This window comes from Molothrus ater, chromosome 1, assembly GCF_012460135.2.
Source record: "Molothrus ater isolate BHLD 08-10-18 breed brown headed cowbird chromosome 1, BPBGC_Mater_1.1, whole genome shotgun sequence".
In the NCBI taxonomy this organism is placed as follows: domain Eukaryota; kingdom Metazoa; phylum Chordata; class Aves; order Passeriformes; family Icteridae; genus Molothrus; species Molothrus ater.
This window is the reverse complement of record NC_050478.2, coordinates 17,334,371-17,359,732: the sequence shown is the minus strand read 5'-3', so window position 1 is coordinate 17,359,732 and position 25,362 is coordinate 17,334,371. Positions and strand designations below refer to the sequence as shown.

The 25,362-nt window shown below is 37.6% G+C and overlaps 1 protein-coding gene across 1 annotated transcript in view; it reads left to right on the top strand.

The window, feature by feature from the left end:
* MYO3A (myosin IIIA) overlaps positions 1-25,362 on the top strand; it is a 112,077-nt gene that overhangs the window by 29,156 nt on the left and 57,559 nt on the right. The window contains exons 4-9 of the mRNA XM_036379010.2: positions 1,447-1,551; positions 2,321-2,420; positions 15,348-15,424; positions 16,683-16,828; positions 18,546-18,611; positions 19,005-19,160. Of these exons, the coding sequence (XP_036234903.1) occupies positions 1,447-1,551; positions 2,321-2,420; positions 15,348-15,424; positions 16,683-16,828; positions 18,546-18,611; positions 19,005-19,160 (650 nt within the window). The remainder of the gene's footprint in view (positions 1-1,446; positions 1,552-2,320; positions 2,421-15,347; positions 15,425-16,682; positions 16,829-18,545; positions 18,612-19,004; positions 19,161-25,362) is intronic.

The following is a 25,362-nucleotide window of genomic DNA, read 5'->3' as shown; positions in this document are numbered from 1 at the left end:
CATTCCTGTGGTGCAAGTTCAGAGCAGCCTAGGGGTTTCAAAGGTAGTCAGAGAATTATTGTTATGTTTGAGTAGAAAGGGATAAAAAATGCTTCTTACTGTAAGGTGCAAATATTTTTTTAATTGTAGCACAGAAAAAATGTAGGGGTAAAGAAGAACAGATGAAAAATACTCATATACAAAAGAATCTGATGTCTAGAATTCTGCAGTTGAAAGGTTTTACTGGTAAATTATGCTCTTGATTTGAATATACTTTAAATGTAGTGCAAAGGAATTACTGTTTTGTGCTGCATTGTTAAAATAGCTTACATGGAAATTTAGTTTCATGGGAAAAGCTACTAGATGATAATACTGTGTAAGAATAAAAGTTTATTTTACTGTTTTATTGGAAGCAGCTACTCCTTTACAGAGGCAAATGGCTGTTCAATCAATGAGTATTGTCAGGTGCATTATGGATAGTTTAAGGGCTTAAGTGCCTACTTCATCTTTGCAGACGTGTAACTCCTACAGTAGTAGGTACCCACTAAAGTTACATCGTTGCTTATTCCAGCAGAAAAATTGTAAATTATAAAAATGAACATATGAAGTACAGCAGTCGAAACTAATCTGCTGGTAATGTGTGCTCACTATCATTTCTAGAGAGCAAGGCCAGGTCTCTTCTCCCCACATAAATGGGACAGGACAGGGGTGTGCAGGAGTCTGGCTGGGCTCTCTCCTCTGGAGACTGGGAGAGGATTGTCCAGAGCAGACTGTGGCTCTACATCTGGAACAAGGAGCTGACAGGGCTGATGCAACAAGGGCTATAATTAATCCTACACCCACAGCACACCTTGTTTCAGTGGGTGACCTTTCTTTCCACAGTGCTTTCATCATATTCCACAATGCCCATGCCTTGTGTATCACATCTCCCTATGCTAGGAATTAAGTGCTGCTTGGCAAAAAAGGCAGCTTTACCCTTGGTAGGTTTCATGCTGCGGAAATTTTTCTGCTGCCTGTCTACTGATGACTTAAATCCATTTTTTCTGTGCATAGCTTTTGTACCTGAGAATTGATGTTGCAATAATCTGCATTGGTAGCGAGTTCCACATGATGAATATAAGAAGCAATTAGTATGCCCCACAAAACATGCCTTCACAGCTAATTTATTGCATTGTAATCTACTTCTGTTTCAGTGAAAAGCAATCATGGATATAGGAAAACAAAGAGATACACTACTATACTTGTGTTTGGACAAGAAGTATTAAATACAGAAAGTAGTGAAAAATAATTGGCAAAAATTGCTGTGTATGTTGTTTGTGTAAATAGTAGACTTAAGGACAAATTTGTGGTTTGTCAGTTTAGTAGAATCTCATTTGGCTACAGATATAAAAAAATACTGAAAATGAAAACCAGGTGGCTACTACAACACTCCTTAATTCGTTTTTATATTCCCCTTATGTTTTGTAGCTGTGCAATGGTGGATCTGTGACTGATCTTGTGAAGGGATTTCTGAAGAGAGGCGAAAGGATGAATGAACTTATAATTGCTTACATTTTACGTGAAGCTCTGATGGTAAGATAGGCTTTCAATGAAAGGACAGTCAATATTCAGCTCATACTTTTTCTTTAAATGAATGAAGATCATGTCCCCACTAACACAGCTCACTATCTTGTATTATAGCCGTGTTTAATGAAATCAAGGCAATGTGTAATTAGGATGGTTCTTTTTAAGCAAACAAGGTAAACAGCAGTTAATCTGTTCATTTCACTAGTAAGAGAATGGAAATTCATTTCTGACCATTGATCAATTTTCTTAGCAAATGCAGTTTGCTATCAAAATTGCTTTTCTTTTAAGAAATAGCAGAAATACCATCAAAATACTGTTCAGCCCCCTATGTCTGGATCCAAACTGTTTTTAAAGTAAAATAATCCACATATCTAACAAATTCAAACCCTGCTACAAGAATTTGGTTCTGCTCATTAGGATCAACTGTCTTTATTTATCATTTTCTTATAACTGAAATTTTACTTTCTCTGGTGGAATTTAGGTCTCAGTAGTTTTCTTTGAGTTTATGGTTTGAAGTTATTATATGTAGGTTTATAATGATATTTTCATGCTCTCATCTTAAAATTTGTATTTGTCATAAAGTAGGGCAATGAAAGAATATTTTTCCTTGTCATGTGGCAAGTGGTTTTGCAGTAAGAATGACATCCCTGTGGTTTTGGATTAAAAAAATGTTTCAAGTACTTTTCATTCTTTTCCACTACCTTGTTGTTTCTGCAAATGTAGTATGGAGGACAGAGCTGTTGTTAAAAGTTCATGTTTACATCTCGCCTTCCAGGGACTGCAGCACTTGCATGAAAACAAAACTATCCACCGTGATATTAAGGGAAATAATATCCTTTTGACCACTGAAGGAGGAGTCAAGCTTGTGGATTTTGGTATGTTATGTTTACTTATATGTACAATGTTTTACACCTGAAGTATGGAAAATAGAGTAAATAAACCAGAAAATACTAACTGTGTTAATTCTTTGTTAAAAATCACTTGGATAACCAATGTTGCTTTTTTAAAGTATTTTTTGCACACAGACTTTTAATTTGTTGTGGAAAAAAATTTTAAGGTGCTGGAGGCAATTAGTGGATCAATGCTTCTGAAAATTAAATCACTTATGCAGCTATCAAAACTTACAAGCTGTAGGGATGAGGACCTGAATTTTTTATTCCCCAGGTACTGCAATCTCCTGATAAGGCTGTAATTTAAAAATAATCTTCAATTCTTGTGGGAAAATTGTGATGCCAAAATACAGATTAGAACATGCACAAGAAACAAATATACCTACACACACATTTATGTGGGCTCAAAAGGAGCCTGCAATAGCTGCAGTCTGTCCTCTCAAAGGAATATACAAATGGCATTTTAACTTTGGAGTAGATTGATATTTTCCCTGGCTTTCCCCCACCTCCCCAGGAAGAAAAACAATCTGAAGCCAATAATGAGTAGTTTCAGATGGAATAAATTTATAGTCTTCATAAAATCATCATGGAAGATGTACCATTCACCATTCAAGCTGCTGCTTAAGGTATTCAGCTGGGATTTGTGGGATTTGTATCTTCTACTTAAGGGGATTTAATCCCACATTAATCAGATTCCAAGATCATTTTTTAGCCAGGAATGTGAGTTGATAAAAATCTCTCATGTTGGCATTGCTACAGACTGTTGTACATAAACATTTATTGGATCTGGGACTTAAACTCAGTGATCTTTTATTATACATGCCTATAAAAATGACAGGCTACAGAGTAAGATAGACATGGAGGCATAGTGTCTTTTTCACCCAGTAAATACTCAGAGGAAGCAAAATTTTTGATTTAGGCTGAACCAATTATTAAATGGGGCAAACAAACACAAAAAATTCCAACCCAAATAATCACGTCACCCTTTCTAGCATGCAAACAGCTTTTCTGTGTGGAGAGGAGAACAGAGGCAGGGAACCAAGGACTCCTTCAACCACCAAACACACATGACCAAGGAAGTGAGCCTTCCCCAAGCTAAAGTTATCTGCACCATCCTCTTGCATGCTGGATGCTGATGAGATGTTCCTGAAGAAGCCTTTGCTGTCCTCCCAGATACTATTGATGGTGGTTTTCTTTCTTCTAAACATAAACCCTGTGTCTGAAACATGGGCTTGTGAAGTGCCTTATGGAACACAAAACTAGAAAAAGACCTGTTCTTAGTCTGTGTGTGCTGTGCAATCATTTAGCTTTTTTTGTCCTCTTTTTAAAGTACATTTAGGAACATTTTAAGAGTCATAAGTGAAAAAACAATTACCTTCTAGTGAATTAAATCATGTTTGAAAATGGCTTTTTTTCCTTCATTGCTTTTGTACTCTTTGAACTTGGTGTATAGTGTTCTGCCATGGTGAGTCCTTCCTGCACTGCGGTACAAACTTCTCAGAAGTACAAACTTTTCAGAAGCTTCATTTTGTGACACAATTTATACACATTGCTTTGTGGTCATTGTATCATAGGTATTTATGTATGCTGGAACCATAGTTTCTGAACACTGCACAGTCTGTAATGGATAACCATCACAACACCCTTATGGAGAAGTAAATTACTTTAATTCCCAGTTAACAGCTGGGGATCTGAAACTTTGAGAGACTGAATTGCTTGAGGTGACACAGAAAATGTAGGGAAAAGCTCTTCCAAAATCCAGGCTAACTCTGAACAGTTTGCCTTGCTAGAGGTAGTAACAGTTAAAGAGATAGATTTTGAAAGAATACCACAGCCCCACACCCATGCCTCACTCAGACTGGTTTGAAGAGTAAAATTTTTGCTTTCCCTTAAAATTCTGCTGCAATATTGTTTAATCACCCCAGTAACATTCTCGTATCTAAGAAACACCCAATCCCAATATAGATTAATGATTATGTCAAATACCTAAAGGAAGCCTAGAAGAAAGTTGGAGAGTAACTCCAAGAGTTAAGAGCATGTAGGGACAGGACAACAGGGAATGGCTTCAAACTGAAAAAGAGTAAGTTTAGATTAGATATTAGGAAAAAAAATATCTTTGCAGTGAGGGTGGTGAGGCACTAGAAGAGTTTTTTGCCCAGAGAAGTTGTGGATGCTCTATCCCTAGAAGTGTTCAGGGCCAGGCTGGATGGTCTGGGTGGGCCTCTGAGAAACCTGGTCTAGTGAACAATGTTCCTGCCATGGCAGATGAGTTTGAACTAGATGATCTTTAAGGTCCCTTGCAACCCAGGACATTCTGTAACATCCCACAACAATGCTTCTGGAGCTCAATTGCTTATCAAGGAACTGTCAGATAAAGTTTGAGTTTAAACTGTCCAAGCCACAAAAATTTTGAAATACTGTTACCAGGGATGCATCCTCTGGCTTAGCATCCATCTGGTATGATAATTTAGATCAGCAGAGAGAAACAAAAATATTTTTATTTTTTACAGAAAATGAGTACCAGCCAAGGGGATCTACTGTGAGAATGTCAGATTCAGTCTAAAAAGCCATTAAACTTCTAAATACATTAATAGTCCATATTTTCTTTGTAAGACAAGGCTGACTGAAGGCATTTTCACTACCTGAACTTTTGTGGGAATTAGCTCCTAAGCTGTTCTGATAGAAAAGCTTTGAGGTAGGATGTTCTGCCTGAGAATTGCAGCAATTAGGCTTCAAGCAAGGAATACCCTCTACCACATTATATATTTGAATTATATTCAAGTGTAGCTGCTATGTTTTCAGTATAAGATAGAGATTTGATAGAAAAATATACATTTACATTAAATTCGTTTTAGCACTTTAAAGAGTGACTGCTATGTAATCTGTTATATAGAAAGAACTGGAGTCAAGTAAGGTGTGAATTAAATTCCTTTTTTTGATAAATATTCCTAATTATATTCAGTTTCTTATTACTGTTCTGTGGAGAAAGTCGTTTACATCTGTTTCAGAACTTTTGTGGCACACAGCGGATTGATGTTAAAAAGACAGATTTCAAATGAAATTTTAGCCTCTAAAGGTGCAGGAAATTAATGTAATGAAATTTAAAGAAATTAATTTAATGCCAGATACCTTTTGAAAGTCAAGTGACAAATTTATATGCAGACTTTTCTGCTTAAATATCTAAGTGTCTGATCTTTTTTCATCAGTTAAAAAAGCTGGCCTGGAGTCACTTGAACACATAGCACACCTCATCTGTAATAAAAATTCATACATTCATCTGCATCTTATAATGTGCAACCATTTTCATGGGATACTAAGGGTGTAACATCTGCTTCTGCTGACAAATACTTGCTTCTTTGGATAGTCCCTCTCAATTCAGTTTCTTTTCTTGAAATCAGGATGCTGCGCAGGACCTTTCACACATTAATGTTAGTCTAAGCCACAGCTCTATAATGTGTGGTTTCAAAATGGGAGAAGAGATATTATTATTATTATTATTATTATTATTATTATTATTATTATTATTATTATTATTACTATTATTTTAACTTTGGTCTGAAAACGCCTGAGTGACATTTCATTTGAAATGATTTGAAATTATTTCTGAAATCTCCTGCCATTTCAGTGCTTCTGGGAGCTCAAAAGCCAGGGCTTTTCATGCTTATATATATATATATTTTTTAATCAAAGAGGATCCTAGAGGACACAACTCTCTATCAGCAAACTAGACAAGTTGCTGATGTCTCAGAAGCCATGGAGGAAAGAACTATTTTTCCACTAAAAGCTATGTGAAACACCTACGGTCACATGGCAAAGTGATTCTTTTAGCTAAAAAGAGGAGACTGTAAGGCTGATGGAAAATTTCTCTTTAGCTATATTTTTGAGGGTTGACCTTTAGGCTGATAGTCTTTACCAAGAGACAGGTAGCTCATACTTCTTCACGACTACTAAAACCTGCTCTCCCAGACTAGAAATATCTCAGGATGAGCAGCTGTTGCCTTGGAAGTGTCCAGGAAAAAATATAAATTATACTTCCCCACTTAAGAAATGCATATTTTTCCAGCAGCACTGTTTCTTTCTGAAGGCCATGCCCGTCTGTGCATCAAACATACTTTCATATCACATGTAATTAGACCTTTGCTGTTATTACCAGGAAAGGTCCCTGGGAAAAAAAGTCAGACATCTAGATTGGTATTAGAAATATTCAAGTACCTGTAAGGAGAATAAAATGTGGGTAGACTCATTAAATCTTTAGAATTCGAGCCTGCTTTTAGCCACAAGAGATCCTATGACTCCTCATAGTTTGCCCAGTGGTGTAACTGTGGGGAGGGGGATATTGGAAAGGGTTGGAACTGTATATTTTCAGTTTCTTCTTAGTTGTTTTGTTAATAGTACCTAAAACTCTCCATCACTAGAGGCTCTGGAATAGCAATACATAGGAAAGATCTATGTTTTTTAATATGTAAAGGAGGTTCCAGTGGAAAACATGGAAAAAAGGTAATGCAATCTCACTGCTGCTGGCAGAGGGTGGAAAAATACAAGCTGTGTTGCTGTAGTTAATAGAATGTCTTCAAGTGTTCCTTTAGCACTGTGGATAAATAGGTTGCATAATTAAAACATTTATTGTAATATTAATGGAATATATAGTGAAGCTAGGGTGATTATCACACTTTAAACACATTTAGTTTGCATTTTTCTGCTTTTGTCATGTTGGATGTAGAAGTTTGTGTGAATATTGTCTTGGCATTCCAAATGCAGTTTCAGATATCCCACTTTGCATATAGCTAGCACAGTTTTATCATGGACAGTAGGCAGGGTCAGCTAGAGATTTACCCTGAGAACAACTCATTGAGGGAAGAATGAATTGGGGAATGGAATATGTATTGCTCTATTTAGACATACTGATATTGCTTTGTATAATACTTGAACTATTGCTTCTCTGTAGTTTGGGAGCTGCAGGTAGACAGAGGTCAGCTTTAGTGTTTGGAATGTAATTGGGTTATTATTTTGCTATGGAGAGAATGATCATTGTTCCTTTAAAGCTATCTGAAGTATTTCAAAGTTAAGAAAAAAAGAAATCTTGATACTGGCATTCCTAGATGGCCTTATTATTGTTGTTATTCAAATTGCAATTTGGTGAAACTAATCAATGGCAAGACACAGTTTTGGTAGCATATTTTTCAATTCATTCTATGTTTACTTTAAAATGAATTCATAATTTCATTTGGGCAATACTAAATGCAATTATTAATTCCATAATTCAATTGAGTCATTAAAATAAATTTATTGGGATTTTTTCCCTCTGGAAAGAGTTATTCTGCCAACATCCTGTATTGTCTCAGTGGTATACTACTCTTCCTTAGAAATTATGGATTGTTAGTAGTGCTTTACCACTACTAGTGATCAATAACAATTGATCAACATGAGTTAGAATGCACAGGTCTTTCTGTTAAGTATTGTTCCATGATATTTATGTGTATTCTGATACAGAAATACAGGCCAAAACATTTAAAATTCTGTGAATGGGCTAAAAAGGTTGAATTTTTGAAGTGTATCTGAGCCAGCAGCTGCTGTAATGACAAAGCAAGAGAAGTAAAATCAGTTATCCTGTACAGCATGTCCAAATAATGGGAACAGCCTCCATGGAATACTGAGTCCATGGTACAACTGCATCTTGATAATTCCATCTCCTTAATTGTTCAGATCTCCTGGTTTTCTGATGGATGAGGGAGCATTCTGCTGGTCTGGGGGGAAAAGAGCATCTGCAATCTCTGGTCAGAGGTTGGGCAGGGAGCTCCAGCACTGTCATCCTTTCACCACGACACTTCACCGGCTCTCGTGTTGTCCTGCTGTGACACGTGCTATGGCCATTCCTGATATGACCTAAATGACCACAAATTGCCTTGTTAGAGGCAGTTTGTTGACTGATCACAGCTCAGCCTGGCAAGTGTCTGAGCCATGTGGCATTGCAGAGGCTCCCAAGGACGGTGCTCAGATTGCATGTGGCACAGGTCAGGCTGCAATGGAGGGAGTCTAGAGCCACCTTGTGATCAGAGAATAGGTTGAGAAGTCAGTTGTGACTGATCCAAGTTCAAATGTTGGGGCATTTCAGTTTCTGTCCCTTTTAATATATATCATCATATGCATGTCCTGCTGATGCTGAAGAGGAGCTCAGCATGACCTTGAGTAGTGTTCCAAACTTTTGTAGATGACTTATTCTGGAGTAGTCAGAATATCCTACTGTGTTCTTTTGTGCTTGCCCTGCATTAGCTATAAATGCTGTCTGAATCATTCTGCAAAAATGAAACAATTAATTAATTTAATTTAATTTGAAAGTTCAAAAATAAAATAATTTTCTTTCTGCCCTTAGCTTACTTTAGGCAATGAGTCATAGCAAGCCTTGTATTCGTCTTAGTCATTCTAGCATACATCCATAATAAAGCTGTCTGCTTCACTGGTTCAGATCAAAACCAGGCTGTTATTGTGTTGTCATTTCTGCATACCATATAGCATGACATTCACATGTTGCTGCTAAAATGCAGCAGGAGACATGGCAGAAGCCAATAAAAGTAAAAGACTTTAAAGAAATCTTTCTTCGTGAGCAGCTTGTCAAACTGCTTTGAACCCAATCAAAATAATAATTCCAAATTTTTCAACCCAGGGTTAGCAGGGATAAGATGGATTGCATTGACTTGAGCTGTGGAGCTTTTTCATTGTTGAATGTTTAATTCTTTGTTGAAGGCTTAGACCTGAAAATTTTTTGGGAGGGCCATGTTTGAATGAAAACCTTTGTGCTGTCCAGTAATAAAAACCAGAAATCATGTGGCCAAATGCTATATCCAGGATAAGCTGTTCACTTGGTCTTTCAAATATTTTCTTCTATTAATTCACATAAGGATGTCACTGGTGGCTTAAGCATTAAAGAAGCTTGATGCTGAAAGCTGGTGTCAGATGCCAGAGACACATGAAGTGAGAAAACAGACCTTTCTGGCCAGCAAAGACTGCCACTTGGTTTTGTCTTGAGTCACAAACCAGTCATCTCTTGAGGTTATTAGAAACTCTCTAGTCTCATCTGTGTGTACTAAATCCCATTCATTTTTTACCTGAAGATGGAACCCAGTGACATATTTATACTGGAGTATTCCAGTCCCGAGGTATTTTAAATATTCTGTTCCAACAGCATAGGTGTTTCCAGAATTATTATAACAGGAAAACCATGTCATAGAACAATGAGAAAAATCTCCAGAGTTTTGCTAGTCATACAGGGAGAAAAAACATCCTTTTTGGGTATCAAAGCATCAGTTTGAAATGAAAGGTATAAGAAAGGCGGCATCTGAGAAGGAGGAATTTCCTCACCATCATACTGTACCAGATTGTGTGTAGCTGTACAAGTCCCTGAGGCTCTAGAGAAGAGTAGTTCTCCTATCCAAGTATATCTGGCCAATTGTGCAACAGGACAATAAATGTTCCTGTGCATCCCTCTCAGGAAACCAGCTGAAGCCCTGAAGCATGAGATTTGATTAGAATCATTGGTGGTGTGATGCACTGAACTGGCAGGAGCATGTGGAGGGGAGCCTTGTCACCTGCTCTACTGGAGGCCCAGTCTGTAAAATGAAAGATCTTGGATTTATTAAAGAAAGAGGTCAAACCCTTTTGTTTGAAAAAAAGATTATAAATCTCACAAATGTAGTGAATGTTCTGCCTTTTATTTAGGGCACTGTTTGTCATTTTATTATCAGTATGTACCTTTTAATGATTCTGTATCAGATTTAGGATTTTAATCTTTTTCCTTGTATGCTTAAAAATAATTTTTCTTTGTCTTGAAGCCTCATGGTGAATTTACCATGAAAGCCACTGGACTTTCATTTCGTTAACATCCATTTATATTTGTCCCCCTGTATTTGATAGTACAGATTAACTTTTTTATCCCCTTTTACTCCATGTCTCTTGGTTTTGTAGTAAATGCCATGGATTTTTCATCTCCCAGGCAGTTTATATGTATGGTTTTCCTGAATATTAAGCTTTTGATCTTTCTGGGCCTTTTGGTTATCTTTTGGATATGTCTGTTTCAGTTAAAAATTTGCATCTACAGTGTGTGTTTTCCTGAGGGTTTGGGAAACACTAGTTTTCAACAGTAAAACACTATGTACATCAAAATAATACAGAAAGGACAAGACAAAGGGGGAGGCCCTGAATCTCTTCTTTGCCACTTTGTCTTAACTTGTAATCCCAGATCCCTGAGACCAGTAAGGAAGTCTGGAGCAAGGCAAATGTACCTTCAGTAAAGGGGGATCAGGTTAGATAACATTTAAAAGAATCAGATGGACACAAGTCCATGGGGCCTGTTGGGATGCACCCAGGAGTGCTGAGGGACTGGCTGATGGCATTGCAAGATCACTGCCAATAATCTTTGAAGCATCTTGGAGATTGGAGGAGATTCCTGAAGCAATGAAGAAAATTATTTTCATTCCAATCTTCAAGAAAGGCAAGAAGGAGGATTCAGAGAACTACAGTCTGGTCAGACCCACATATGATCTCAATCACAGAATGTGATGGAGCCAATAATCCTGGAAATAATTTCTAAATTTCTAGACAAGAAGGTGATAGGGAGGAGGTGGCATGGATTTATAAAAAGCAAGTCATGCTTCCTCATAACATAGCACCTTCCAACATAAAATGCTGCTGAAAATTCTAATACTTTTGACTCATCATTTCAACTTTGTTTCCTATTTCTTTATTTCCATCTTATAGGTCAGAATCTGATTTTTAGTTCTAGACTTAATTTGAGCTCTTCTCACTGACCAGAAGTTCTCAAGCATGGTTTTCTCACAACAGCTCACTGTTGTGCTCTTTTAATTTAAAAGTTTACTTTTAGAGTCAGTTTATAAGGCATAAGGAAATTTGAATATTGACGTTGTTTCAAAAAGTTTCTGAAACATCTCTTGTAAAGTCATCAAACCCACCATTGGTGTCCTTATGGTCTGTTAGTAACATTTTCAATTAAATGTCTTTATGCTTTCTATTCATGATAAATAATTAAATCTGGGAGAAGCTCTTTGATCTCCTTTTACAGTCTTAGTGGGGATTCCACTATATGTGGTTGCATGTAGTTACATACCTAGTGTGTTGTGATGTTTGCCATTTGGACTACCAGAATTGCCTTGATTTGATATTGTTCTTTCCCTGTTGTCTTTTGTCATTTTGTAGTATGAAGGAATTGCATGATTGAGGTTTTTCTTAGCATTTTGTATGCATTTCAACTGACCTGTCTGAAATATTCTGCCTGGATATGTATCATTACACCAATACAACCTGAAATAAGCAAACAAAGAAATCAGTGTCAAGGGTATCAGCAATTACAGAGGAATTGAGTTATAACTCCACTACTGTTGAGAGGGAAGTAGCTACTGTTTGCATCCTGACAGGAATAGTGGCTTCTTCTCAAAGTGAAGCTTAAGGTGCTAAAGGAAAACCTGGGACCATTAGGACCTGCTGCCTCCAGATCTACTCAAAAAGGTAGAATTATAAAAGACTGACATGAGACTTTAGGGCAAAGAGATGTGGAAGGAGAGGCCACTTTTTTCATAATACAACATGGAACAAGAACGGCAAAATCCAGAGAGCTTAAGGGGAATGCAGTATGAAACACTGCTGCTGTTATACATCTGTTTCCCTAGGAGATTAAAAAAAGATTGGGAAATAATTCAAAGCATTTTGGCCTGCTTAGATCTGTAGGGTTAACAGTGTGAGCAGTCTTTGGTCCAGACACTACCTTAAGGAATGATGGAGTTACATGTTCTTAATCTACAGAAGACCACAATGAGGATGCTTTGGTAGTGAAGTGTACACTAAAGGCACAAATAAAGAAGGAAGAAATAGCTAAGGGAGTGTAAGTCCTTGGGGGTAAGGTCAAGGTCATTATATATGAATGCAGTGTCCCTGCTGTGTGTGAAATGTGAGATTAGTACAATTTACTAGGGCTGGCCCTTCCTTCACCACATCAGGCACTAAAATGGGCATACTGCTGTCACAGAACATCATCATAAAGGGATGTTGTACAGCCTCCCAGTTTAGATCATAATGTTGTCTGCTCAGATTGGGCACTGTGAGACAAGTCTTTCCTAATAGTAGGGAGCTAATATCTGCCCTGTTTTTTCTTTTATTGAGTGCAAAGGTCAGAAACAGATGGCTTTACTTGAAAAGGTATTTCAATATGCCTGTTTTCACAATGAAAATCTTGAAAAATACTCATAGTGTAAATGTCCTAATTTTCAGTTTTTATTAGTAAAATGGTGCCTGAAAAAAATAAGAAGAAATGTAGCTGTATGCACAATATTTTATTTTTGGTGTGCTTTGGCACTATTAATGCACATACTTATAAAGCTCTTAACTTTCATGAGAAAAATAAGTCATATGTAATAAAACATATTACAACATATTTTAGATTTTCTTAGGATAATATTTGGCTCATTTTGCAACAAAGCAGTAGTAAATGGGGAGGGGAGGAACAAGATGGTTTTGTTTGAAAATATGTAGGTTAAAAAAAGTGGCCAGCTATATGCTTGACTGGTTACTGAAATGCTGGAAGAAATGTTACTAAGTGTGGAATTACATCATCTTTCCTCTATACACAGAAAAAGCCCAAGGAAATATCATTTGTCATAAGACCTACACAGCATAATCTGAAATGCCACTTTAATGCTGAGAGCAAAAGGATTAAAAAAACAACCAAACAAAAAGCACACAAAACCCTCAAGAGCCTAAAGAAAGTGGTGAACAATTCAAATTAAATCAGTTTTTTATTGAAATGAAACAAGGGTGAGGAGGAAAAAATCTTCAGTTCATTTAATAATTGCAGTTTGAAGAGGGAAAAAACCCAACCGTGCATAGACAGAGAAGATTGAACACATTAATGTACCTTTTATATTTTGTTCCTAATCTCTACAGAAAGTTATGATTATTTATAAAATCTGAAACTAGACTCATAAAAACATAGTCAGTGTCTTTCTTTGCCTGCAGATCTCAATCTCATATCCTTGTCCAAGACTGCAAAAAATGAGCTTTGCACAGGGGACTCCCGCAACATGGAGGAAGGGAGAGTAGCCTCAGCTCCCCCTGAAATCAAGGAGATCTCACATAATAATGTCTGTTGGCATCCCTGCAGTGGTTTCAAGAGCTGAGGTGATGTGTGACATGTTTTTCTGGGAGCTCAGAACAGCCACAGACTCTGTGAGCCGGAAGCTGGATCTCAGACAACTCCTTGAGATGGCAAAAACAAAGCCCCTGCTTAGCTGAGTAGAAGTAGGATTGATGGACTTTGTGCTAAGACTCACATTGTCCTGCTTTCCATGATGCATAACACTGTGTATTGGACTTTCTGCAGACATAAAGAGAGAAAAAGATGAACTTTCTCAAGGCTGGTTTAGACTAGAGGGAGGCAGCCACAGTGGTTGCATTTATCTCAAAGGAGCAGGTGGGGTATTCCTTACAGTCTTTATTTTCAGATGTTGCATACTTTTCTGTGAGAGCCAAATGCAGATATTTAGTGAATCAGAGCTGAACATGTAGCTTTAGAGTGAAAAAACAGATCAAGGTCTCTTTACCTATACTGAAAAAACCCACAACAATCAAACCTGCCCAGACAGAGATTTAGTTAATATTCCGATTGGGTAGTTAATGTGAATTGCTCTTGTTATGAACTGTCTGCAGGCTTTTTAGGAGGAGAAGGTCAAGCATTTTCAAACCAGACAATACAGAGTTGAAACTGGACAGGGGTGCTCACTGGAGCTTCATGTGTTTCAGAGCAATGAAATGGAACTCACAGAGTGAAACCAAGTCCTTTTACATTTTAAAGAAAAGGCAGATATATGTGTGAAAGCAAAATAAGTGAGCTCCAGTGTCAGTCAGACTGAGGCTGAAGCATGTGTATGTAGAGCACAGGACCTTTCTGGTCATCCATGGCATCAGCTCTTCAGAATATGCCTCTGGTGGACCTCACTGTTGGCTGTTCCTCAAACCCATAATAGTTTAGGGCTTGCTAGCTGAAGGGCTGTTTTCTCCATGTGTGGACTTCACTGTTATTTGTGACTCATAAATCCATAATAGTTTGGGGCATGCTGGCTGAGAGGCTGTTTTTTCTATGTTGTACTGTCCCTTTTGCATGCACTATTTCCAACCAGTACACCCTTGTTTTTTAAGGAAGGAAGTTGGTGGCAGGCTGCTCAGAATTGTGTTGTAGCCCACTTGAATTTCTAATATTTCAGTGTCTTTTAACTCAAAACTGCAAGGAACCTTTGAACTTCAGAGTTCACTTTCCAACCCTTGGCCTGAAATAGTTAATTCCCTAAACTACAGCTCATATTGCAAAGCTGATTTACAGGATTGTTGCTTTGAGAATGTGCTTTGAGCATGGAGAGACTTCTCCTTTTGTAAGAATTTTTGAGGTTTCACTGTTTTGTTGTTTCTTTTTTATGGCAGAGCAGTTAAGAGACAAGAATAGGTATATTTTAGTGTTAGCATGAAATATATATATATAATGAAATGGAGGGTTAGTGTCAGTAGTGAGCATTAGAAGGCGTGGAAGGTGCAGTACTTTTCCACCCTCCATAAAGTGTTTTACTGCTCTCTTAAAACAGGATGTAGAAAAACTTTGATTGACCAGTCAAAAAATATGGAGTCAGATTAATAATCAAATGCTCATTTGGGACTAAGTCCGGGTCCTGCTGAAGCCACTGAAAAAAAGGATGCAGAGAAGCTTTCAGGACTGGGCCTCTCTTTCCAGAGAACTGGAAAGATGTATCTAAGATTCACCTGTGCAGGAAGTTGTAGCGTGACAAGAGGAGGATGTCACCCTTCAGAGGGGCTGTCTTGGATGGAAACTGCTCTGCTGATGGCTTCCCCTCGTTCTTCCAGGTGTGTCTGCTCAGCTGACCAGCACTCGTCTCCGTCGGAACACCTCCGTGGGCACCCCGTTCTGGATGGCTCCAGAGGTCAGCTTTCAGAACATTTTGTCACTGGTGCTCAAACTGCTGTATTCTGCATTTCTGCTCCTTGTCTTTCTTCCTGGTCCTTTCACCAAATGAAACAGCAATGTCCTTTTAAAAAGTGCTTTAAACCTTTCTGTCTTATATGTTTGCAAGAATTAAGTTTAAATTAAGTTTGGTTTTGAAATTACAAGATTAGAGGCAGGGTGCAAGACTCTGAAATGCTCACTAAAATGTTGAAGAATATAGAGTGCTCCTATTGGTACTTTCTAGCCTTTCAAGCTCTGAAACTATAGATATCTCCCCATGGATGGAAGGAGCCCAAGGTGGTACTGTGATAAATTATAGCTTCTATTTTTTGACTTCTGCACCTGGAAAGTTTTTGATACTATATATCCATTCTTGATTCATCAAGAAATTGAAAAGGTTATTATGAATGAAGAAGCTGCACTATGATTCTCTGGAGGTTTTTCCTGACTGAAATTGAAACATATACAGATACATTTTAAGCTGAGACAGGAAAAATATTTCCTTATAAATAAGCTTGTCTACTTAGAGTATTTGTGGGCACACAAACACACGCAAGTACATCTGTTTATAGCACATGAAACTAGTCTGTTTATGCATATTTATTTTTATCAACACACTCTGTTCATACATATAAGTCTAGCCATTTAACTAATGGTATACATGTTGGTTTAGATCTGCACCTAATGGGATGAAAAATTCTAGATTCATCCAGCATTATGGATAAGCTGAAATGTATTTGAAGGTAAATACTTTGCTGTGATCTAATGAACTTTGTCCAGATTCACTTGATCTGGAAATTGGCTGATTTGGTTGAATAGGGACCCAGTAAGAGATAGTAAATCCAGCTTCTGCTTTTCTGATTGTTTCAGTTCATAGAGAGAGCAGTATACTTACAATAATTACTTAGAAAGAATAATGCATATAAAGAGTTGTAGGATTGTTGGTTTTCCTTCTACTTCCTTTGTTGTGGGATGGAATTTGTTCAGCTGAAAAAGCCATGGATTTGTACCCTTTCTCCGAATCAGAGAACATCTGGCCGGAGAATGTGGTGTTCATGGACACCTGCTTTTTCTACTTTAAACACTGGGGGGGGTTGGCAATCGGATGGATGCTTTAGCTTTCTAAATATGTGCATATCTGTTTATTTCACTGAGTAATCTGTAAGAGATTCCTCCAACTGTGGGTATGCTCTTAAATGGGGACATTTAACCATCCCAGTCTTTTACTCCAACAGGTGATTGCCTGTGAGCAGCAGCTAGATAGCTCTTATGATGCTAGATGTGATGCATGGTCACTGGGTATTACTGCAATAGAGTTGGGAGATGGAGATCCACCCCTTGCTGATTTGCATCCCATGAGGGCACTCTTCAAAATACCAAGGTAATAGCTGATGTCTTTGTTTATTGATGGGTTAGACTGAATCTTTTCCTTAAAGTTTGCTTTCCAAAAGTTTTTGCTTCCCAAAAGTTTGCTTTCTTCAAACTTAGACAATGTAAGTTTGTGGACTTGTTTTATATTATTTATACTAGGAGGTATGTTTAAAATACTTTGCCCAGTTGTATTTTCTGCGGGGTCTGCTTTAACCATGTGGGCACATTGAGAAGTTCAGAGCTGATTTTTAGCTACATATGAGAAAAAGTAAAGGGCCTTCTCCTGAGTGAGCTGCTGCCACGTGAAAACAGGACTTGCTTGAGTCTCGTATTTTCTGTTACAAAGAATGATGTATGATAGAAATACAGAGTCTGAATACACAGCCACTGTGGTGAACAGGTCCCATATTTGTCTTCAGGAGTTATCTTCTATCCTCTGAAGCAGAGGTTGTTCCCCCACTCCCATGCATTTAGGCTTCAGCTTTTCATTAGCTTGTGCTGCTTCTGGCAGTTCCAGTGTTGCTGTCCTTGGACAGCGCAAATAGCAACTTATTTTGTGTTTTTTGCTTTGAAGCTGGAAATGTAAGTAGGCAAAGTGCCACTTATGGCATTTCAAAGAACATCAATCTTCAAATCTGTAGTAATGATCATACAGTAGTATTTTGTGGATTTCATACTAGGAACTGGAGCAGTACCACAACAGCTGAGCCCCACATGGTATATGTAAGTGCTTGGAGTCCTTTTCAGCCAAGACACCCAAATTAGTTTAAATTACCTTTAGGTTTAAGAAATCTTGGCTGACCTGGCACTGAAGCAGAGTATGAATGCTCTTCCTACCTTTGCTTGATGTGGAAAAAGCAGTTGCAAACTATTGTGGTCAGTCACTGCAGCTAGGACTTCAAAAAAGCTTCTGGCTTATACTCTCACAAGTACTGGGCACCTTTCTGCTCTGGAGCAATATAAGATCAATACTCTTTCATTCTGTTTAGTAAAACCTGAGAGCAATAGAGTAAACATTAAGCAGCACTTGAAGGAAAGCAGTTTTGGTTGATTGAAAAGAGACAGGAAGTCACCTTGTCTATTGGCTGGTCATTCCTTTTGTCTTCACGGCCATACTCAGTGAAAATGGCATCTTTGAATGGAAGAAGACTGTCAACACTGTTTCAACTAAAATAACACCTAGAGTAAACAGCTCTAACAATAGAAAAGAAAGCAGTATATCCATTTACAATAGATCTCTATTTAAACCTTCACTTCTGATTATCTTCTCATGAATGAGGAATAATTAATAAAGAACCAATTCCTTTGGACACTTTGTTCAGCAAGTTGATGAATTCAATCCTTTTGAGAAAACTTAAAATAGAATTGCTTTTTAAAATTTCTCCTAAGAAAGTATATTGTTTCAGGCTTGAAAAAAGGAATTTGCCATTGCAAGTGAATAGTGATTAATGAGTTGTTAGTTTAATTTCTTTTTACTGATTTGATTGAAAAAATCACAGAGATTCTTAGCTACACTTGGTAGATTATCTCGATGCTATTTCTCCTTATTAGTTATGTAAAGCAGGAGAACCAATGAGGCATTGCATCATCTACCCATGCTTCTTTTACCAGTGGAAATCAATATCTTTTTTCAGTGGCCTTCTAAAACTCATTACTCAGCCTGCCTTCACACATTGTTTTTGTCAAGTGAGTAGCTTATTAACTTATCACCACACTGACCTTTGCAGGAATCCTCCTCCAACGCTACAGCAGCCTGAACTGTGGTCACCTGAATTCAATGACTTCATTAATAAGTGAGTAACAACTGAGACCACTCTGGTTGAATATGGAACATGTGTAAATGTCATGTGTAAAATATCTTTTGTGGAAATCTGTTGCAACTAATACTCTCCCTTAAGAGGTTGGTTAGTAAATCCATTTGACTTCCAAGTGAAGCTCTGTATTTATACGTGAAATAGCATTTCAATACCCTTGACTTTTTAAAGTTAAAGAACATTTATTTTTAAAATGCAATAATTTAACTTTTTGGACTCATCAATTCTGTGAAGTCGTATCAGTTTTTCGTGCAGAGCTGTTTTGATTAAGACAGATATATTTATTATGGAGTCATGAATGAACTCCAGACAAGCATTTCAAAACTTAACTGCAAACCCTCAATGATCATATGTTTTTTTCTGCCAGCACAGGTGCTTGACTAAAGATTATGAGAAGCGTCCAACAGTATCTACTCTTTTGCAGCATGATTTTATTAAGCAAATTGAAGGAAAAGAAAACGTGCTACAAAGGCAACTCATGGAATTTATTGATGTTCATCAACAAATGGGAGTCACTGAAAAGGCAAGGTAAAGGTAGCTAAAGAGTAGACCAGTTGGGTCAGTTTTGATACTTCCACTGTTTCAGAATGACTAGCACTCAGAGAAAGATTCAACCCTTATAATTTTAGATGGCAAAAAAATTGAAAGTTTAGTATTTGAGGTCCCCTGCACTACCAATGGAAACAGAGAGGCATCATGATTCACATGTGGGATGAAACAATCTTTAGAAGTGCCTCCCCTTTTTTCTGTGGCTCCAGATATAGTCTTAGACCCCAGCTTTTAGAAGGCTAAGTTTAGGTGAAATTAATGTTTGGCATTTTCATACATTTGCATGGTCAGCTAATGTTTAGTTTGAGCAAGTATGCTAAAACCAGCTGGTTGGGTTCCTGCAGGAATTGGATATTTCTCACTGAAATAAGTGATGGTCCTAGCAGACCATGTTTTGCAAACTTCAAATCCTATGTCTTCTTGAATGGAAACTTTCTTTCTTCCACTAGCATCTAAGTGATATCAATTCTGAGCAAATCACTTAACAACTGATGGCTTTTTTTGAAAATACTTAAAAATGTCTTGGCTCAGTTTTACAATTGAAAAACTCCATACAGTAAACATATGTATCAGATGTGAAATGTTGTAGAATAGTATTGAAGTACCACTGGTGTGACTGCTCCTGCTTCAAGGAAAAGCACCATGCTTTTACTTTTTTTTTTTTTTTTTTAATGGAACATGAAATTTAAAAGTCATTTTGGCATTATCATTTATGTGGAAAAAGCTTGTTAAAATCTACCACATTTCCTTTGACACATTTAGAGTAACAATATATACAGCAGTCTTCAGTTCTAGTTCTGGGGAATTTTCTATACTGTATGCTTTAAAGATAATAGTAAAAATATATTTCTAAATAATTATGACATTGAAGTTTTTTAACTTTAACTGGATATGAGAGGAGTAGTGCTTTCTCTTTTCTGACACTGCAGTATAAAACTATGCATTTGGCTTACATTTAAGCTTCAGACTGGATTTAAATGCTCTATATATTGCAGACTTGACATTTGCTTAATCCAGAAAGATTCTTGAATTCAAATAAGCTTATCGGATGTCAGTGCTGAGCACTAAACCAGCAACATAATCCAGACTTTAAATAGCATTTATTTAAAAAACACAGGGAAATGATATGTGGTAAAATAAGTCCAAACGACTAGGTTATATTAATTAAAATCTTATTAACACTTGGGATATTAGTCCTTTAAAAGCCTAAATAATTTTGAAAAAAATCAAGCTTCCAGTCAATTAGATATTGTGGCTTTTTTTACCCATTTTAGAGAACTCACTTTTGTTTTCATATTCTTTTTTTTTTCAAATCCTTTACTTTTTCATGTAAATGCTGCATAAAGCAAACTGCATGAACTTTTTTTTCTGTACAATACAAACATAAAGAAAGTGGCCCAGTACAGAGCAGTCAAGTGGTACAAGAAGAGGATGATCTACTGGTGTTTTCTCTGTCCTGTTTAAACTGTGTTTTATAAACTGATGGCTCTTCATTAGAACTAGAATTTAAGGGAATATATTACCATGTGATGAAGTTACCTATCCATTTATAGTTGATCAAGTGTAACTTTTATGTCATATTTCCCAAAGGAAAACAGAATTTTCTCTTTCAAAATAATAATAAAATGAAATATATAACATAATTTCTTATTTGAATCTGTGAAAAAATGTACTTGTTTAATTCAGAGTGTAATCTAAATGGCAGGGTTAAACTGAGCGGAGCCCATATTTCGGTTTACCAGTTTAAAATACTAACAAGTAGTATTTCTAACCTAAATTATTTTGTGATTGTGCAATTTTGTGAAATACAGTTAGACTGACTACAGAACAGCATTTGTATTTTTTTCTGCTGTGAATGATAAGAGATTATGCAAAGATTTTTAAATTCAATAGTCATGCTTTTTAAAAAGTCTTTTATTACTAATTCTATGTATCTTCTGACCTTTAATCTGCACAAAGCAAATGGTGTTAAAAGCAATGTCTGTACAGAAGTACCATGTAAATCTGATTTGAAATCAAGACATAAGTGTTATAGTGACAAGTCCCCTGGAAGAGCTGCTCTTTTCTTGTTTATGCTATTCTGGCACTGTTTTTACAGTAATGTGTTAAGGTCCTACTGTGAAATTTCTGAACAGTGGAATGGCAACTTTCAGCAGTGGCTGGCAACTTTCCTTGTAAAACTTCTTCCTGATCTCGAGCTCACACTCTCTCAGTCCCTAATTTGAAGGCATAACTCTCCTCCTTCTTGACAATGGGAGTGACAGTGGGAGGCAGGTAGTTGAAGGGGTTAAAGATCTTTTCCTTCTACTGCAGGAAGAAATCCTGCTACCTGAATTGTGTTGTTTAAATGGGCATTGGAATATAAAGTCAATAAACTTGGTAATGTTGAGTTAAAGCTGAAAATTAGGAATCCAGTTATTTTCTTTGTATGTGTTTACTCTCCTCATCAAATTTAATTCATTTATTGCAGTTTCATATTTCAAAGGAAAAAAAATTAACAGCTGAAGTCCAGCCACTAGGTTTTATGGTGTGCACTATTTCTGTTTTCACTCAAAATCAAGTCACCTTCTTAGCCCATTGGGCTGAGGTGCAATTTGGTTCTGACTGCTTTCTGCAGCAGTAGCCCGTTGATGTGCTTGTGATCTTACCTTGCAGTTTGCTGAATGTGCAGTTGATACAGCCCAAAAAGAAAAGCTCATAACGTTATGTCACGTTCTCATGGGTCTTTTGCACAGGACCTTACCCACATGTGCAATCCTTGTGCACTGTGTGTGCTCAGGAAGGATGTGAAATCTCTAGGCAGAGTGGAGCCACCCTGAAATCTCTGCCATTGGCACCATTGTTCCTGAGGTATTTTCTCACACTGAGGAGTCACTGAGCCATGAGGGCCCTCAACCTTCCCAGTGTTGTTATTCTAGTGAAGAGCAACCAAGGTTTTTAGGTCCTGCATTGTACTGCATCCTCTCAAGAGATGGAAACAAGAGAAACAAGAGGAAGAAAGCCCACCAACCACCTGACTAACCAGGGAAATCTCAATTAAGACTGATAAAACGTTAGATAGCAATGTACCACTGCCTGACTCCAGGTTTCATCAAAGTGATAGAAGGTTTTTCAGTAGCCTTTGAGCAGTGTTCTAGCGCTAGAATATCTTGTGCTACTCAAGACTCAAAAAAGCATGGATACTAGCAGAAAGCTTCATTGAAAATTCCACTTTTTTACTTTGAGTAAATGCAGTATATTTTTTTCTAAAATAATCATATTCTTATGCTAAAAATATCTATTTGCAACTTAACCTTTCCTAGCTCAGAACTTAGGCTGAAATGACAATGGGAATAGCAGGAGAAAATATTCCTTGATACATTAACATTTTCCCATAGCATCCTGACTATAGCATCTTTAAAATCTGCTGCTGGGAATGATATATGAGCTATATATCAAATATGCTGTATGAGATATGCTATATGGGCTAAATTCACATTAAAGAAGAGGTGAAGCCGGCAGAGTTGCATACTAAGTGCAATTAATTTTGATGAGTTTTTTGTGTGGAGAGTCCCTTTCAGGAGGGTCCCTGAGCTTGACAATGCTTTCAGTATAGCTGTTAAAATTTATAATTAGTGATGAAAATAGTTATTAAAAATGAGTACTGCAGCATATACCCAAAAACAGTTCTAAAAATACACTGCTTGCTAGGCCAAAAGAGGGAAAAAATCCCTGCATTGTAAAGAATTTTTACTCTGCAACAGAAATAGCTGTCTTTGAAACAACCTTCAGAACTGTCGCATCTACACCTGACAGTCAGGCTTGTAAGACTTTTATCTCGAATTGTTCGGCTGTCTTCTTCTTGACTGCTTTTACAATAATCTCTGCAGAAATATGCAATGATTAGTACATTGTGTATTTCCTGGGAATTGTGAGTCATTCCAGAAATGAGCTGTACATATGAGGGGTATTCAGTGCACCTAGATTTCAGCAGATGACTCTGGTCCCCAGATTAAGAGTTATCTTTATATACTCTCTGAGTAATTATGGGAAAGAGACCTATTCTACTGCAAAATGAGGCAAAGTTTTGGGTAAGCTGAATTATTTTCTTAGGAGTTTGTCCTCCTGTATTGGCCATATAGGGTTGGCACTAAAATCAGTAACAGAGTCCTAAACAGTTGCTATATTTAACTATTTGGAAAGGCCAGGGAGGTAATTTCATAGAAGTTCATGTACAACATGCACAAAGGTGGCTGTCAATTTATTGACCCCTATTAAAAGCAGGGAGAACCATAAAGTTTCCTTTCGTGACTTTTCCTGATTGCACAGACTTGTGTCGCCCATTTTCTGGTTGTTCACTCTGTCCCAGTCTCTGTGACTCATCCTGACAGTGGAAAGCAGCTGACAGCAGCTGACAGCTGACAGCTCTGCAGGGCAGGCTGTAGGAGAGGATGGGAGATCCCCATGCTGGCTTGACAAAGACAATATCAGGAGCAGTACAAGATAGGACACACAGAGTCCAGTGCTGTCTTGGCCAAGGTCTCCAGATGACATCTGGATGGGAGTAGTGGCTGAAACGGGGGGTTTTAGAATTTGGATTCAATCTTTGATCCCTTCAGACCATTTCTTCTTCTCCTGGAACTCAGTGTGGGCTTTGTTATACCAAGAAGTCTGTGCTCCTGCATTGAGGACACTCCTATGTAGGATGGCTGTGCTGCAAACCTCTCTCAGGCTGAGAAGCAGTAAGGAGTTCTGGGAACAAAGGCCTTAGAATAAGCTGATCTCCAGTCCCATAGCTATAACACATCTCTATATCTGAATAATGTTCTTCTATATAACACAATGGACAACAGCAATGCCTGAATGAAGAATAGCTTACCTTCTGAAGAAAACAGGAAGGTGTTCCTCCTGCATTCAGAACTCCTCAGGAAAAATGCTCTGCAAGTGGTACTTTACTGTTGTGCCAGTCCACTTGCTCAGCAACTCATTTCTCCTGAAGGTGGGACACTTCAGCAGGCATTTCATGCCCATGAAGCTTCCCCTTTATCATCTCGATATGGCTCTGAGCACAGGGCCTGGGCCTGATTCATGAGGAGCTAATCCCAGAGTCCTTTTAGAGATCTCCTATTTGCTCAGTTAAGAACACTACTTCCCCCTGAAATTTGTCAGGGATACAGGTATTTCTTGAGGCTGTTGTGAAAGAATAATAATCTGCTTTGTTTACAGGTCATGGAAGAGCAGCACAAATTTTGTCAAACAGATTGTGCAGAGTTGGGCACAGGCCACCTCTGAATCAAAAGCCCCATAGCTCTGCAGGGCAACAGTGTGCTCTGAGAAACATTGCATAAGCTGCACAGCTCCCTGAGACTGCAGCCTGTAGTGTCACTGCTGTCAATCATTTAAATACAGAGGGGAACACAGGTTTGTCTGCAAAGCATTATGCAGATGCAGCTGGAGGCTTATCACTGAAGTGTTACACTTTCTAAAGTCAAGTACAGATTTTTCATAGGTAGCAGGCTGTAGTTTTATTTAGGCAGATTTCAAAGATATCTGTGAAGAAAAAGATTGGATTTTAAGTTTGAATTAATACTGCTTTGCCCAGCCTCCAGAGAAGTAGAATCACCAGCAATGACAGATCCTGTAGAGGTTTCTCTGTGTTGCATCTTTGTCACTTTACTGCTGTTTGTAACTACTGGGAGGTGTACAGCTGTTTCCACCTTCACCTTACAAAAACCTCATTATTTTTAGTTTCTTCTGTACACTCAGACTAAGGCCAGCCCTTTTACTGTCACTTCTTAGTCTGTAGATGATTCTCCAACCAGTTTAGGCAGAGAGTTCAGCAGGGCATCATGAGTCACACTTGCCTTTTCATGGTATTTTTGGAACTATCAGAAATCTTTAAAATACATTCTGACAATTTGAAGAAAAAAGCTGCGGTTGCCTCATTTTGATTTAACTGAATCTTGAAAGATAAGTAGGGGGAGGGGAGCATTGATGTGAAAGAAAATGCACAGAAACAATGCTGCCTTGACTCATTTTCTTGTCCTTACTGCATTGAAGGTTCTGGCCTTAAGCTGCCTGAATTGCTTGTCAGGCATGCTTGTAAAATCCAATGCATCCAATATATTTTTGAGCAGAACAGAGATACATGGTTATTTCAGTTCACAATGTCTATGTGCATGATCTTAATGAAACTTCAGCA